The sequence below is a fragment of the Pyricularia pennisetigena genome (assembly GCF_004337985.1).
Source record: "Pyricularia pennisetigena strain Br36 chromosome 4 map unlocalized Pyricularia_pennisetigena_Br36_Scf_11, whole genome shotgun sequence".
Lineage (NCBI taxonomy): Eukaryota > Fungi > Ascomycota > Sordariomycetes > Magnaporthales > Pyriculariaceae > Pyricularia > Pyricularia pennisetigena.
Genome location: NW_021940923.1, coordinates 1,230,398 through 1,246,425, shown reverse-complemented (window position 1 = coordinate 1,246,425; position 16,028 = coordinate 1,230,398). Strand labels below are relative to the sequence as shown.

The following is a 16,028-nucleotide window of genomic DNA, read 5'->3' as shown; positions in this document are numbered from 1 at the left end:
GTTTGCCCAATGTTTTAAACCAGTCGCACCCGCATACGCGAACCAAGTTATGCAACTGGCTAGCCGATACACTAATGTAGCCCAGGTACCCAAGATATGGAGACCAGCTGGAGCAAAGTATTCTGGATAAACGGTGCGTTAGACCGTTAGAGATGGGGTAAGATAAGACACCGGGTATTTAAATATAGGCACCATGCCATCCGGTTCCTTTCTCCGACTTCCCACCCTTTTGTTGGTTCTGCTGGTGATGCGCCCTTTGAAGACCACCGCCAGTAGTTGATTACAGATTGCAACTCGAAAGGATCGACAGCAAAGCAAAATGTCAATTCCGCACAGGCCTGTCGCCGAAGTGATGGCCCCCCACAAGGAGACCAGCAATAGGCCCGACCAGTGGAGGATCGCCCAGGGCATGGCTGGCGCCCTTTTGCCCGCACTGGATATGACCGGCCCCGAAACAAAAGAGATTCAACCCCAGCAGTTTGGTCCCCTTACCAAAGACGAGGAAGCCATCAACTCTGTCGGCGATCGAGCCAAATTGTTTGCTCGGGAGCGAAAGGGATGGAAGGGGTAAGTGGCCTCTTGATTGCTGGCTCACGAAGCTCTCTCGCGCGAGCCTCCCTTTCGTCCCCTACAAGATTGAAAGGGCTGCTAAATGACTTTGGTTTGTTTTTCTGCAGTTTTGTGGAGTGGGAAAACTACCCTGACAAAAAGGCGGCTGCCCACAAGATCCTCAGCTCGCAGACCTGGCCACCCAATCCAGAGTACCAGTTTGCTGAGATTCCGGGAACGAACCCGGTGCTCCCGGGCACCCGCTTCAAGCTTTGGCATCACGCTCTGGGCGGCGAGCTGGAAGACGTGGTTGATGATTCGTGGAACTGCGTGCTCGAGGAGAAGCACGTCGACATGCTCCACCTGTTGCAGTTCCCCTACAACGGGGAGCCGCCGAAGCGCTTGACGGCTGCTCAAGACATCACGCCGAACCCTCTGCACTTTGTCCGCAACCACGGCGGCATCCCCTACATCGAAAAAGAGCATTTCAGCTTTGACATGGACGGTCTCGTGAAGAACCCCAAGACGTTTACGCTCGACGACATCATGGACGAGTCCCGGTTCCCGCGAATGGAGAAGCACGTGACCATGCAGTGCTCGGGCACGCGTCGCATCGAGCAGATCACCAAGTACGCTGGCCAGGGTGACGAGGTACCTCAGGCGCCATGGGCAGAAGGAGCCATAGGCACGGCCAAGTGGACGGGGATCAGCCTCAAGGCGATCATCAAGGAGTGCGGCGGTCTGATCGATGGGGCCAAGCACCTCGAGTTCTACGGGGCCGACACCTACGTCAAGAGCGAAAAGGCAATGAACTACGTCGTCAGCGTGCCGTGGTCCAAGGTCAAGGCCAACGAGGTGATGCTGGCCTGGGCCATGAACGACGAGCCGCTGCCCAAGATTCACGGATTCCCTCTCCGGACCGTCGTTCTTGGCTACATCGGCGCGCGCAGCGTCAAGTGGCTGTATCGAATCAAGGCCATCAAGAATCCGAGTCGCGCGCCGGTGCAGACCCAGGAGTACCTCTATTTCCCGCAGCAGGTGGGCAAGCACAACTTCAACCTGACTGACGGGATCCAGATACAGGAGATGCCCGTCAGCTCTGCCATCATGTCCCCGTGGATGAAGCAGGTGGTGATCCACAACGGCAAGATCCGCTGCAGTGGCTGGGCCTACTCGGGTGGCGGCCGGTGGCCCGAGCGGGTTGAGCTGTCGGCCGATGGGGGCTTCAACTGGTACACGGTGCCGGTCGAGAACCTGTCCAAGAAGCGAAAGTGGACGTGGCGGACGTGGCACATGGAACTTCCCTGCGACGTCGAGGGCTGGATAGAGATCGTGGTGCGGTGCTGGGACAACAGCCTGAACACGCAGCCTCCCGAAGTGCGCACAGCCTGGAACTGGGGCCTGCACGTCACAAGCTCGTGCCACCGCATTTCCGTGTACAGCATCAACAAGACCCGGCCCAAAACCCAGGCCCGCATGGCAGAGCTCGAGAGCAAGGGAATCCCCATCGTGCCCATTACTGTACCACTCGAAGTCCCGGCTCAGGGGTCAAACGAGTACGAGGAATTTTGGCGGACGCACGAGCCGCGAGATGCCGAGGAGTAGTTATATGCCGGATAGTTTATGGGGAGAAATAAGACGGTCGGTCCATGAGTAAACACTAGCAAATTGTATTTATTTGAGCACATAATCTTTAGGCGGCCACTCGGCAGTCTCGACTGACACTGAATGGCGTTACGCCGGGCAAGAAAAAAAAAAAAAAAAAAAAAAAAAAGGTCTCCTGGTCTGGCTCGTGACGTACCAAAGGCTCGCATCACGGCAGTCATGATGTAAACGACAGCTCCGGAATGGGGTTTGCGCCTTCACCAGTCCACCAAATCGGTTCCACTTGTCAATGGCGATGTCATCTTTACGCTAGTAATGAGAGTTGCGGTGGAGATTTTTGAACATCAATCTCCATCGGTATTATGGGCCTCGTATCGGTTCGACAGCTGCCGGAGCCTATCACATCTCCTTGGAGGTCAAGTCTAGGGATTGATAGCTAGACCCAGAACCCACCCACGATCTACGCTCGGGGCTTCGGTAGGTTCCGCCGCTTTTCCTTATCAGCAAAAAAAAAAAAGTCCAGCCAGCCCGACTTTTTTTTTCTTGTCAGTCTTTGCAGGCCCCTATCCTCGTCAGGTAATTGACGTGGGCGGCGAAGCCAAAGCCGAAAAAGTCGCTCTGGGTGTTGCAGTTCCTGTTGAAGATGCCCTTGCAGACCATGACATCCTTTGGGGCGTAGTCGATCTTCTGCGCGCCGCCGTTCGAGAGCCAATACTCGACGTCGGTGTGGTAGTAGCCCATCAGATTGGGGGGCAGCCGGGGAACTGGGTCGTTGATATGGGTGATGCGGAAGACGCTGCCGGGCTGTGCGCTGACGTACTCGGCAAACGCGCGGTTGCCGACACGGGGGGATCCCAGAGAGTAGACGTCGATCACCACGTCTGGCAGCTTCTGCCGCAGGTTCGCGCCGGCGAGCGTGGCGACCGCCGCACCCATGCTGTGACCCGTTGTGACGATGGCATAGTCGGGATACTCGCGGTGCAGATTCTCGACCGTGTCCATGACGAGCTGGGGAGTTAGGGGGGCCGCCAAGTCAGCCATATGTAACCAGAGTCTAATTTAATTTTGTTCTCGTCTGTTCCGTGCCGGCCTGGGCATGAATGAATGAACGAAAAAAAAAAAAAAAAAAAAAAAAAAAAAAAAAAAAAAAAAAGGCTGGACTACTAACGTCGTGAACAGCAGCCCAAATGGATCTGAAACCTGCATGGATTCGGCATCCATCGCAGAGGTCGTCGTCTTGGAGCAGCGCGTTTAGACTGCGAGATCAGGTAGGAGGAGGGTGTCTCGGTTAGTGGAACAGCCGCGCGGCAATGGGGCAATCAAGGGGGGGAGAAGCAGGTTGCATCCGACTTACTCTGCCATGTAGCCGGCAGCAGTGATGGTGCCATGAAAGGCAACCACAATCCTGTTTGCCGTGCTATCCAGAGCGATGTATCCGCCCGCCCTATCACCTTCGTCTCTGGTGCAAGGAAGATGAAAATAAAATTAAAAATAAAGCTTTTAGTGGACGCTCTCGAGTCAGTTGGTGATCCACCACCGCCCACAAGAGCGGAGGCGGCTGTGCATCAGCTGGGGGGAACCAACTCACACCAGAGTCGCGACAATGGTTGTTTCGTGGGCCTCGATCAGGGGGCAGGCATCGGAGCCGCAGGCAATCTTCTGGGACACGCGGTCGGGTGACTTGTTGCAATAGGCGGCCGCCGTGTAGTCGGCAAAGAGTTTGAAGGTGTCGAGCTGTGCTTGGGTGACGCTGCCACGGATTGCGGCAGTGGCTGTGGGAGAAATTAGCAGCAGCACTTTTTGTTTGTTCAATGGGCCAAAGGGGGAAGTGAGTGAGTGAGTAAGTGAATGAGTGAGTTTCTCTTCTTTTTTTTTCTTCTTTTTTTTTTTTGTTGCCATATCACACTCACTCACACCTCATACTTACATTGACCGAGACAACCCTCGCTCGCAAGCGAGACAAGCAGCAGCGAGAGAAAACTTATTGCCCACATTGCAGCAAAGATGTGCCCGCGCCGCGATGCAAGGCAAGATCCATCACCTCCCCCGTCGCCATTCTTTTTTCCGACGAGGGAACAAACGGCCTTTAATAGATCCCCAAGATTGACAGGGTCCTTGAGCTCTTGAAATTTCCCTTGTTTTTCTGCACCGGTTGAAAGCGAGGCCGTGCAGTCGCCTAGTTTAATTTGGTTGCCATCAAAGCGCACGTCGGGTAGCGAGCGCCTCCATACCACGCCATCGACTAGCGAGGGGGGCAGTCGGGCACGCGCGTCCCGTCCAATTTTAATGCGCTTACAACCGCCGAGTGAAGCGACGGTGGGTATTCAGCTCCATCGGCTCGGCGTGGTCGGGAGGGGCAACAGAGAAACCGTGCACTTTGTCTGGACCAAAGCAAGCAGTGAATTTTTTTTTTATATGCAGTAACAAAAAGACCAAAACGATAGATTTATGTACAGGGGGGAGGAGAGAAGAAAAAGAAAAGAAAAAAAAAGGTCCGCCGGCAGACGGAGCTGCTGTCGCACTTCCTGGCGAGCAAGCAAAGCCCTGACATGTGTACCCGTCACAAAAAAAAAAAAAACAAACAAAAAAAAAAAACATTCAGGCAGGGACTCTCGGAGACCTCTTCCTGCCACGCCCGGCAGCAGCCAGCACGTCTCGAACCCTATTGTACGCCGGCTTGGGGTTCATGTTCTCGTCGAGCAGCGTGGCGGCACCTTCGCCCGGGAAGGTGGTCGGAACCCAGCTGTGGGCGTCGGACGCGCCCCAGACCGTGATGCCGACGCAACGGTCCACGGACAGACAGGCGCCCACGGCCGCCGCATAATCGTCTGCCTGGCGCTGCAGGGCCTGCGCATCTGGTGGGAGCTTCTGGTGGCGGACGTCCAGCTCGGTGTAGGCGACGTCGACGCCCTTGGCGGTGAAGGAGTTGAGGGACGCCGCAAGCTCCTCCTTGGTGCCCGTCGAGCCGAGGATGAAATGCGCCTGTAAGCCGACGCCGTGGATGGTGGCGCCGCTGTTTTTGATCAGGTCAACAAGCTTGAGGGTCGCCTCCTGTTTGGCGCCGACCCGCTCGATGCCGAATTCGTTGTAGTACAGCTTGGCTTGCGGGTCTGCGGCCGCGGCGGCCTTGAAGGACATGGGGATCCAATCCGTCCCTAAGACGCGGTTGAATACCGAATCTCGGATGGTTCCGTCGTCGTTGAGCGCCTCGTTGACCACGTCCCAGGCGTAGCATTTGCCCTTGTAATGCCCCGCCACGTTGCTGATGTACGATTCGATCACGCGGGTGAGCGAGTCGCGGTCCCAAGTGCCCGATGATACTTTGTAGTCTTGGTCAGTTCTTGTCCTTCTTTGTTATGAAGTTGCGAGATTATACTATAGTAGAAAACCACGCTGTGGGCTGTGGGGTGTGGGGGGTGTGTGTGTTGTGGGTTGGTTGGGTAAACACATGATGGATACCATATAATCTCGATAAAAAGACNNAAAAAAAAAAAAAAAAAAAAAAGTGACATCTCCACTAGCAAGCACATCGAATAATGTGGGTCTGTCAAAACCCCCCCACCAATGCTGCGGGGTGGGGATGGATGACCTGGCCTGTCACCTACCGAACAAAACAAACGGTCACGAAATTTCAGTGCCAATCCAAAAGTCGGGCGTCATGGAACCTGGTTGGATTGGATTGAAGGGTGAAATGGAAGGAAGGAGAGACTGACATGTAAAAAACCTGCCTGCCTAACCTAGAGCAGCCACCACCACAAACATCCGAAAACAAACCCCCCGTCGTTCTCTTCCCACAAATATTTTGTTCGCTTGTTTCGCTCATTCGCCGTCATGGAGGACCGCATTCCAAACCTGCTCACGCTCATCATCACCACCTCCCCGACACCCTCGGCCCCGGAAACCGAACTCCTCACCCAAGTCATCGCATCTTACCGACACCACTGTCCCCCTCTGTTGAAATGTCGCGTCATAGTCGTCATGGACACCTATGATCACATCAAGCCCCGCGCCCGTCTCAAGAGGGGACAGGTGACGGCCCAGGGTGCCCAAGTTTACGACGTGTACAAGGAAAACGTCAAGGAGCTGTTCTTGGCCGAGTACTGCCCAGATCTTCCGCCTCCGGTGCCCATGACCCAGAGCTCCGTCGAGGCCGAATTCGGGTTTGACGGCCGAAAGAACCCGCTCGGCAGCGCCGTTTCTGTCACGGTCAGTCGCACATGCGATGGCAGGGTGACTTTTGTGGAGCCGGCCGATCGCCTGGGCTTTGGGCTTGCTGTCCGCACTGCCTTGCGTCTGGCTGAAACCAGCTATGTGGTACGTCAACGCCCACATCTAATTCTAATCATCTCGCAAATACCTAGCCAGCCAGATACCTAGCCAGCTAGCTAACCCTGCCAAATCGTCCCGAATCGCCCCGGTTCGCAGTGGATTCACCAACATGACTGGACTCTTGTCACAGACATACCTATTGACGGAATGTTGGATGTCATGGAGACAAACAAGGCATCGCCAGCTGGCCTCCCTTCGACCTTGTCATTGTCTTCCTTGTCCCTCTCCTCCACATCAACCTCTGACGCACCAGTCACGGCGCTAGATGCTGCAACGGTCGGCTCCCTGCCAGGCTCTCCCGCAGCAGCAGATACCCCCAGCGGCATCTGCGATGATGCCTTCACTACGGACTTGGAATCGCCCCCTGTCAAGTACATCTGCCTACCGTCTTGCAGACTCCTCTCTTACGCTGTCCAGGCGCACGTCACCTACCACTCGGCTCTGTTACGATTGACACGCCAGCTCAAGCGAACGTTTGTTCCGTCGTCATCGTCCCTGCCTCCCATCCCCTTGACCCCGCTGTTTTTTTGGCACGATAAGCCTCATATTGCCGAAGTATCCCACTACCTCGCGCGCGTGTTCCCCACGCGCCTGTCCATGGCCAGAGGTGCCTTCATCGAGGACACGGTAGGGCACCGTGCCCGAGATCAGATGAAGCTTGGCAACTGGGCCAAGTGGGCATGCTGGATGTACTACCCCGACGAAGGGAAGCGGCTCTGCCTGCGTCACCTGCACGGCAGGACCTGGAGGGGCTCCGTTTTGGAACTGGAAAAAAAGGAGCATCATATCACCATGAACATCAAGGGGAAGAGAAACCAGAAGAAGCTGGACAAGAAGAAGGAAAAGAGAGAGGCGGACCCTGCCGACGCTGATGATGGCCATCACCAGGCCACTTTGACCCCTGTGCCAATCGAGGAGCCCCTCGAATCTGTCGAGAATGTTGGCGGGGGACTTGTGCCGGCGACGCCAGGATCGTAGCACATGCACTGAGCATCAGCAGCAGCAAAAAAAAAAAAAAAAGACGACACGCTTGTGGTAATACTCTTGTTTTATGATTCTGGAGTTGCCCGGGACGAGCGGCTGTGGCTATTTCTACTACTACTACTACCACCACCACCACCTGGTCCAAAGGTACCACCACTTATGTGGCTCAGTCTCCGCGACGAACTTCTAGGCGACAGCAGACCACCAGCCCCCGTGTAGCACGAGATGCGCGTTAGTGACAAGCGACTCAGCATGTCGTTTTCCTCGCTTATATCACTCATTTCCGTCGTCTCGGTCCTCACGGTGAAAGCACTGCGGGCAGTCATTGGCCTCAACGTCAACGTCGGGCTCTTGGGGCTGCTGATCAGCACCGCAGGTAGTGGCCTTGGCAACCTCGGCACCGCAGGCACGGGCGGCCACAATGCCCCCGGGGCCGTCAAGTCGTGTTGCCTATCGCCAGTCATAGCTTCGGCGTCGGAAACCGTCCAGCGGGAAGATCTTGTTGTCCTCCTACTGCTCATAACGCTAGACTTGAAATAGTCGTCGTCGTCGTCGTCGTCGTCGTCGTCCTGTTCGCCCTGCCGCGAAGCTCGTATGCTGAACATCCTAGACACCCAGCTCCACCTCTGCTGTGCTTCAGAGTCGTGCCCATTCCCCAGTTGCTCCAGCTCGGCTGGGTTTTCCTTGGAACCAGGGGCTCCCTCTGCCGGACACCCGGCCCAGCCCATTGTATCCCGTGATCTCGATTTTTGTTTTTGCGCATCGCTGGCAATGTCATGATTCGGCCAACCGTCGCCAACTTGTCGGTTCGACTTTTTGCGCAGAGCCATGATCCATTTTGTCCACATTGTTGGTATTGAACCCATTTTCCTTTTGCTATCACCTTCGTGGCTGCTTCCTACCCACACTCCCACGCCGACCGGCAACAGAGGCGGCTGTGTCCCCGACCCACTCCCTCCCCTGTCTCTCCGGCGCTTAGAAAAGAAGAAAACGCTTGCGCTGAAGATAAGCACGCTAATTAGGCAAGCCAGAATTATCGGGCCGAGCGGTAGCCCATGTGAATTTGTCGATTCCATGGGAGATGCCTTTGTCAGGTCTGCAGACTGGCTGCTGCGTCCGGTTGATGCGGCGGTCGTCGCCGTCGACGAGTTCAGACGGGTGGTTGTGGCAGGCGACGCGGCCTGGTCGTCTGGTATGCGCGGCTGTGAAGCACTGTTTGGGTTGGGTATGGGCAGCGCTGTGGCGTCGCTCTTGCCGGTCGTCGAAGTGAGCACCGTAGATCGTGGAACAGTCGGCAAAGGCACCACGATAACACCATTACCACCCGCGGGCCCGGTAGGGCCAGGAGGAGGCGAAGAAGGAGTAGCTCGTGTAGGCTTGGGGCCGATGCCGATGGTAACTCCGGGGCTCAGGGGGTGTGTTGGAAACAAAGTCAGGTCGAAATCTCTCCATCGGATCTGAATTGCCGGTGCTACTGTGACCTGTGCAGCGAACACTTCTGTCTGGGTCATGCCCCAGACCCCACCCTCTGTCGTATCGGCGGTGCAAGAGTAGCCACTGGGGAGGGTTTTCCGGCGTGGTTAGCTTCTTGCGTCAGGATAGGATATACTCCTCGGCAGGACGCCATCACAGCAAAAACTCACCTCGGCACACAAAACGCCACCGTCTCTCCAGCCTCGACCTTGGGGAAGTCATCTGAAGTCTTGACCTGCACAGAGGTGCAGGAGGGGCCGACGACGAAGCCGGATGGGCAGATGGCCGGTGAATAGAAGTCGTATGAGCCCTCGTCGATGTTGTCCTCCCATCGCGGGATGTTGCAGGAGGATGGCCCTTCAGTCGGGAAGGGCGGGTATTGCGAAGGCGCTTCGGTGGTGGTCAACAGCCATGTGCTCGTGGCGCAGTTGGGAGGTGGTGTGAATATGGTGGTGAGCGCGGCGAGGGGTGTCGTACCGCCATGGAGCAGGGTGGTTGTTGACATGTTTGGAATGCCTCTTCCTCTGCCTCGAGATGACGTACGAGGGGACCTGTCTCTTTCTTATGGTGGCAATCCGCTCCGGGCTGGCTGCTTATCGGCTGCGGTGCATGGTGAAGGAGGAAATCGACCCCTCTTTTTGTCCCTTTGGCCTACCCTCCTTCTCTTTCTTATTTTGTCTTGGTGATCCTCCTCTTCCTCCCAAAAGGTCCTGCCCATCAATGTAGAGGGGATTTAGGCGATGGGAACAAGACAGGCAGGTCAAGCATCAACATGCCGGGTCGAGAGACGTAGGTAGGGGGGGGGGGGGTTTTCATAGCTTAATTTGAACATCTGGCGGGGTCCAACCCTGGATCTACGGTCGCCGTAGATCGGGATTCACGACTCCGCCCATGCCACCAGGTAGGTCCAGTTGATACGGGCCATGTGGTGGCAGAGCCAACCGGGGCCCTTGCCATGGGGCTCCCCTATGCCATGTCTTCAAACGGTTGACAAAGACGGATTGTGTGGCGAGGGACCCAAGGCTCTTCAAGGCCTGACCCCCGGCCAGGCTGATTACAGTACTGGAGTGAGGTGTTGGGTGAATACCGGTATTGCAAAGTGTAGCACATACGTACTTCGTACTGCCGCAGTGCCGGTAAGCTACTGCTGGTTTCTCCCATTGGGTAGGCTAGATCCCTGCACGCGTCGATCAAACGGTCGGGGTGACAAGACAAGGGAGGCTTTTACTGTATTGTGTATACATTACATTACATAGCATAGCATAGCATACATACAGCGGCAGTACGGAGAAATTCCGGCGGGTTGTCATCCCAAAACAAGCACAATTTGATGTTTAGGTGTGATCATTTGGGGAAAAAGTTGCGATGATGCGAAATAACCCTATGCTGTTATATGTTTTGTAGTTTTTCTCCGAGTCTTGGCAATGGATTGATCTTTGTTTGAATAGAAAGAAGCAAGTCAGTCGATGATTTTCCACGTGTGGATTTTGTTTTTTTTTTCTTTTCTATTTTTTAAGCTTGAATTGAATTACAGTAGTGACAGACCGATCATTTGACTGCTGCTGCTGGTGCTGCCAGTCAGCCAAACCCCCCTTTTTGTCTTTTGTTTCTGACCTAGACAGCCGTTGCGTGGCCAAGTCGAACTGGGCCCCCGTCTCCCTTTGGCGATTTCTAAACATAGCTAGTGTATGTATCTGGTACTGGCCGTTCCCAAAAACAAAACAAAAAAAAAAAAAAAAAAGCAGGTAAACTGGTTGGTATTAGGCCATGTTCTTTTATTTGCGGCCCATGTGCAGTAGTACAGTAATGGCAACAATGAACGACCAACCGACCCAACTCCCTCCCCACTTGCGAGCTGTTCAACCGGAGTACGGCCCACCCGCCCCTCCACCCCCCACACGTCTCAAACCTGGGGCGTGCTCCTCTCATCGTGTCGGGTCGGCCAATGATGAGCTGCTGGGCGGCTTTTTTGGTGGTCGCTAGGTTGGCCTGATACAAGGCGAGAATTTATGCGTTTTTTTTTTTTTCCTGTCCATCAATGCTTGTCCTCTCCCGCTTCCAGACTTTTTGTCACTGCAATCTTTTTTTTTGTCCCAGCAATGCACGATTTGGGTGTTTGTTTCCGCATCAAAACTATGACGCATGCAGGTTTTGTTTATAAGAAAAAAAAAAAAAAAAACTTGAATGGCAGCCCACTGATACAATAATATATCACAGTGCAACATGTATATAGACTGAACTTGATCACTGGTCTTTTTTTCTCAACCGTTTCAAGGAGCAACGGCTCCGTCCGCGACGTGTTTCTCTGTGATCGGACGAGTGTGTAGTAAATGGGCAACAAAAAAAAGAAGAAAAAAAACCCCCCACAAAGATACAAAACGACGGGACTTTGTTCGCTTCCACACAGGTAGGTGCCTGACTCTCGCGCGTACAGTAAGTAGCTAACCTGATGGCTGGGGCCCGAATTTTTGTCAAAAAAAAAAAAAAGTTGTCAAGTCTGCCTTGCCACCCCTCCTTTCCGCCGTCCCCCCCTCTCGGCAGCTGGACTTCGCCTCGGGATTAGTTAGCGTCGATGTCGAATTTTGGCTTATCCCGACCCAAAGGGCGGATCTTCGCCTCGCTTATTGCAGCAGCCGAGATGTGTGTTTATGCGCTTTTCTCGCTATCTGAAATGGGGGGGAGGAGGAAAAAAGCTTGTTGGTATGGAACCCCCGATCCAAGTTTCTTTTTTGTTGTTGACGGACCAAAGCCCCATCCGGAATCTTGTATCAGTGCATTCCTGTAACAAAACGGTCCTGGTCATACTGGAAAGCTTCTGTAGACAATCTCTGCCCAGCAGAAAGCTGTAGAATAAAATAAACCCAGGTATTTGTTGTGCGACATGTAAACACAACATACCGACACTTTGTTTCGCAGTGGCGGGCGACATGAACCATCTGTTTGACGCACGTTTGTGCAAACCTGCCTTTGTGCCGCTCCGGCATGGCAGTTCAGTCATGTTATCCACGTGCGACGGCCGACGACGCAGAAACGTTGATTGATCTAGAATGAGACTGAAACGCAGACGAACACTTGCGGGTGCCTAGCGTGCGTCGCGCCCTTTTTCAATTAATGTCAAGCATTTGATTTCTTTGTTTGGTTGCCGTTCGCTCAGCCCCGTCTGGTCGGCTTTTACAACTATTCCAGGCCAGGTACAGTCATACCGCACAATGAAATTACTGCTCGTGTGTGATCTGACGTATCCCGTCGATCCATCTGCTTTGCATGTTGACATTCACACTCATCCGACATTATGACTCTGTGGTCGAGTCCCAGATCCTCGGGAGGGATTATTATCATCACTGTATTGGGNNAACCTAGCTCGGATGATTACCTACTTGGGGTTAGACAGATCGGCTCTTGGCGATCTTAGACCACCTTGGCGGGAAGAAAAAAAAAAAGGAAGAAAAAAGAAAGCGCGCCATGTAACAAAACGGTTCCGTAGGAACACAGGCGAACGTCACGTCTATTTTGGGGGCGGCATGCACATACAGTATCTCCCCCCTTCCCTCCCTGAGTGGGTCCTCCTGTCATCTGAAGCTCAGACGTCACCCCGGTGGCTTTTGAAGGGCCTAGTGGTCCAGGGCTCGAGATGCATCTTGGAGGGACATGTGTGCAAAATACGTACAATAGAAATAGGTTGTCTATTTTTTTATATATATTGCGTTTCTATCACTGCTGTCATTTGACATGTCTCAGAAAACATTTCTTTGAAACGCGGTTTCGTTTCGGAGCCGGTGAGTGAGATCCCAAGACAACCCATCCTTGATGTGCTATATTCGGCGCAACCCTGTTTCCTCGAGGATGCGATAACAACGTGCAGTCGTGTTTACTATACAACCTGTTTTTTTTTTTGTTTTTTTTGTTTTTTTCACTCTTCTTGGTGGTTTTGTCGGACTTGTTCCAAGTCCAGCATTTCTCATGCAACTTATAACACGCAATTCTACTCTGCAATATTGACTATTTGCTAGTCCGATAACCTCACATTATGCCAGCCATTTGTTCAACGGGCTCAGCATGGCTATTGAGAATTTTCCATTATGGACAACTTGCTGCAGGGTACACTGACCCAGCCAGATGGAATGCGCTCAACCTTCAATTTTGAGTTTGCTACGCGACAGTTGGTGTAAGACCAGCAATCCGCTTTCTAGCAATGATCTACAGGACAGGAGCGGACCTTGCCGCAACAGAATCATGGGTCTGGAGAGGGGTCTAGTTTTGACCGCGGTTCATTCGCAACATATAGGTATCCCAGGAAGCTGACGTTTCTCATATCAAAACTTCCTGTCGATGCTGACAGAGAAAACAATCGAAAGGTTATCAACACACACCCCGACCCGAGATCAGCAAATACTGAAGGTGCTACAGGGATCTAATTCCAATTTCAACGCGAACTGCTTGCCTTGCTCGAAAATAAAACCTGCAGGCTCCGGGCGGAGAATCCCGTCTTTTAGAGAAATCAGACCGTGGACTTTTCACGCCGGCATTGTAATTACGCTGGTTAGACTTTTGCTACTTTTTGGATTGCTACTAGAATTCGCAGATCATGATATTTGATACATGTAAACTAGTTAAGGGTGGCTTTTCGGCAGGTGGCATGGTGAAGAACGCCACTGAGGCTATGCAACAGCGATGATGCGTTGGAGGACAAGCTTGTGCACCAGTCTTGGCGACTTTGTTGACTAATCTAAACATGCACAAACCAGGGCAGGGTTGGCACATTCAAAGTCCACGCTAACTGTGATTAGGACCTGTACCCAAACTGGCTAGATATAGTTGTTGGCTATCGTCGACGTCAAGGAGAGTAGTAATATCACAGCAATGTACTGACAAATCACCAAACTACCCAGTTCTTGATGATAGTGGCTGGAAGCAAGGCTTGTTCCTGTAAAGATCTGTAGCTGCTTCATCTTGTACAAGAGTTTTAAAAGAGACTTTTTATTAGTGTCCAGTTCATGTCTTTTCAAGGCTATCGTTACCAGCTGTCAGCAACTCCCTGCCAAGAAGCTTTTTACAACTGCGATGGTCACCAGGGAAAAAGAGCATAAATGTATCAAAGGCATTGACACCACCAACTTCATCTTTACACGAGCCAACGGCAACAAGTATCATTGATCAGCTTACCCTGTAAAGATCCGCTGCTCCTCGGGCTAGCCACGATAGTTTCCGTCAGATGCAAGTTCCTGTATCCTTGCCAAGCAGTAGCCCTTCTGGAGTTGAATACGCTGCGGGTCTGAGAACAGGTATTTTTCTGGATTCCTCTTTTGCGACGCTGTTGAGCAAACGACCAGGTTCGAATGGTTTCATGTTGCTCGCCAACGATTCTCTTGACCACTGCAGGTTGGGCTGGCCGGGAGGTAGATTGAACAGGAGTCATCTACGGGCGGCAAGTCTATGTCTCGCTCTCCAAAGCAGAGCTACCTGGTCGACACCATACAAGCTACACGCCATGGGGTCACCAATGTCCTCATAACGGTACTTATGCTTGAATTCAGATCTGCAGTATCTGTATGTAGCATTTGATACGTAGAGCTATTTCTAGCAAGGATCATCATTAATTCTGGACGCTTGCGGCGGGCAATACCAATGGAGAGACCTCGACGTGATATGCAGCCTTTGTATCCAGAAGGTCAGCATTTCAAACATGCCTTTTCCACAAGAAATGACGGGTAGGTAGACTGCAAACAGTCTCATCGGAGCTATGAATCAATAGTCTGAACCTATGAGTCTGGGTATTTTGGTATCTGTCTTGGGGGATCCTGGAGGGAGTGAATGTAGAACGGTACTGGAGGAATACAGGAAATGAAAAATACAGGTCACATATCTCTTCAGTCGATACAGAGGAAAGGAGACATGTACAATCGCACACACTCTAGGAAGTCGACTTCGAGAACAGAGCAATGCGGATAAAGTACCCAATTACCTATTTATCAAAGGGAGAGGGTACCTAGCTACATGCCAAGCTAAGTACAAAGGGGGAAGTTGTCCCGATATCTTTGCTCCCACCAGACCAGAGCGATATTTTATTATCATGACTATCTCCTTGAGTGGAGATCTGAAGAAAAACGCGGTAGTTCTGTTCAAGATGCGAGAGGTAAATACCTCTTTTTGATGCTGCCAGCTCATTTACGTGCTTCTGATGTTGTTCTTGAACCAGCAGACTCACTTGATGCTACATGGTGGAAGTGGCAGCTTTCGAATCATCAAGATCAACATCACCTATCAGTTGCAGGATACCACTGCCATGTACTGCGAGCACCTGTAGATTTGAGATCCCACTTCCCGATTGCCACGTTGTATATGGATATGCAAGGTCCTGACAAAGGCTCGCGCAGACTTGCATTTTCATGCCTATTTGGGTCTAGTCGTGCAAGCTACCTAACCCAGAACAGGCGAGCACTGCATCATTGTGATGTAACTAGTGATGCAGCCTGCAGCGAGACGAAAAGAAAGTGGAGGCCAGAATACCGGGCGGTCCCGCACGCAAAATTGCCAATTTTTTTTTTTTTTTTTTACATAGTAAGGTCTCAAACAAGCTTTCCCGACAAGCCTAGGCCGGTCTTGATGATTCTGCCTTGCGATGCCCAAAGCTATGTGGACATCTGTCGTCGCATGTCTTTTTTGTCTGCAGGAACCCCGCACGTCCGAGTGAGTCAGTTGAACGCGTTGAAAACTCCCACTAGCTGATAGGATACTTGGAACGGAGCGGGCACCTCCCCGACCTTGGTCAATGTATGGTTCGGAAAGACATCATCGCCCCGTCATGGATCCTGCCTACCCGGTGTTGCCCTTTGTAGTTTTGAACCACGGCCCAACTTCCACTGTACATGGAACCACCAAGCTTTCATCTATGCCTCTTTCTGCCTGTGCAATTCAAACAACCCGCGTCTGAACCCAAATCAGACTTCATCCCATCACTGCAGAGGGAATGAGAAACACAAACCAGGCCGCGATATAAGTAACAGTACATTGTCCGTTGGGGTTTTGACTTTGCAAAAGAAAAAAGAAAAAAAAAAAAAAAAAAAAAAAAAAAAAAAAAAAAAAAAAAA

The 16,028-nt window shown here is 52.4% G+C and overlaps 6 protein-coding genes across 6 annotated transcripts; 2 read left to right on the top strand and 4 right to left on the bottom strand.

Annotated features, from left to right (window-relative positions):
* Positions 1-319: 319 nt before the first annotated feature.
* PpBr36_10894 (uncharacterized protein) lies at positions 320-2,154 on the top strand (the record flags this gene model as incomplete). Its single annotated transcript, XM_029898002.1, has 2 exons — positions 320-567; positions 678-2,154. 2 exons carry the CDS (start codon positions 320-322, stop codon positions 2,152-2,154), a joined length of 1,725 nt encoding a protein of 574 aa, XP_029743685.1.
* A 546-nt stretch (positions 2,155-2,700) lies between these two features.
* On the bottom strand, positions 2,701-4,148 carry PpBr36_10893 (uncharacterized protein; the record flags this gene model as incomplete). Its single annotated transcript, XM_029898001.1, has 5 exons — positions 2,701-3,162; positions 3,323-3,410; positions 3,509-3,613; positions 3,743-3,926; positions 4,082-4,148. 5 exons carry the CDS (start codon positions 4,146-4,148, stop codon positions 2,701-2,703), a joined length of 906 nt encoding a protein of 301 aa, XP_029743690.1.
* Positions 4,149-4,752: 604 nt separating this feature from the next.
* Positions 4,753-5,604, bottom strand: PpBr36_10892 (uncharacterized protein; the record flags this gene model as incomplete). The annotated part of the gene is made up of 2 exons (XM_029898000.1): positions 4,753-5,474; positions 5,601-5,604. The coding sequence occupies 2 exons, from the start codon at positions 5,602-5,604 to the stop codon at positions 4,753-4,755; spliced, it is 726 nt and encodes a 241-aa protein (XP_029743689.1).
* Positions 5,605-5,985: 381 nt separating this feature from the next.
* Positions 5,986-7,461, top strand: PpBr36_10890 (uncharacterized protein; the record flags this gene model as incomplete). Its single annotated transcript, XM_029897998.1, has 2 exons — positions 5,986-6,468; positions 6,580-7,461. 2 exons carry the CDS (start codon positions 5,986-5,988, stop codon positions 7,459-7,461), a joined length of 1,365 nt encoding a protein of 454 aa, XP_029743687.1.
* On the bottom strand, positions 6,207-6,809 carry PpBr36_10891 (uncharacterized protein; the record flags this gene model as incomplete). Its single annotated transcript, XM_029897999.1, has 2 exons — positions 6,207-6,451; positions 6,620-6,809. The coding sequence occupies 2 exons, from the start codon at positions 6,807-6,809 to the stop codon at positions 6,207-6,209; spliced, it is 435 nt and encodes a 144-aa protein (XP_029743688.1).
* Positions 7,462-7,532: 71 nt separating the features above from the next.
* PpBr36_10889 (uncharacterized protein) lies at positions 7,533-9,445 on the bottom strand (the record flags this gene model as incomplete). The annotated part of the gene is made up of 2 exons (XM_029897997.1): positions 7,533-9,024; positions 9,111-9,445. 2 exons carry the CDS (start codon positions 9,443-9,445, stop codon positions 7,533-7,535), a joined length of 1,827 nt encoding a protein of 608 aa, XP_029743821.1.
* Between the last annotated feature and the right edge of the window lie 6,583 nt (positions 9,446-16,028).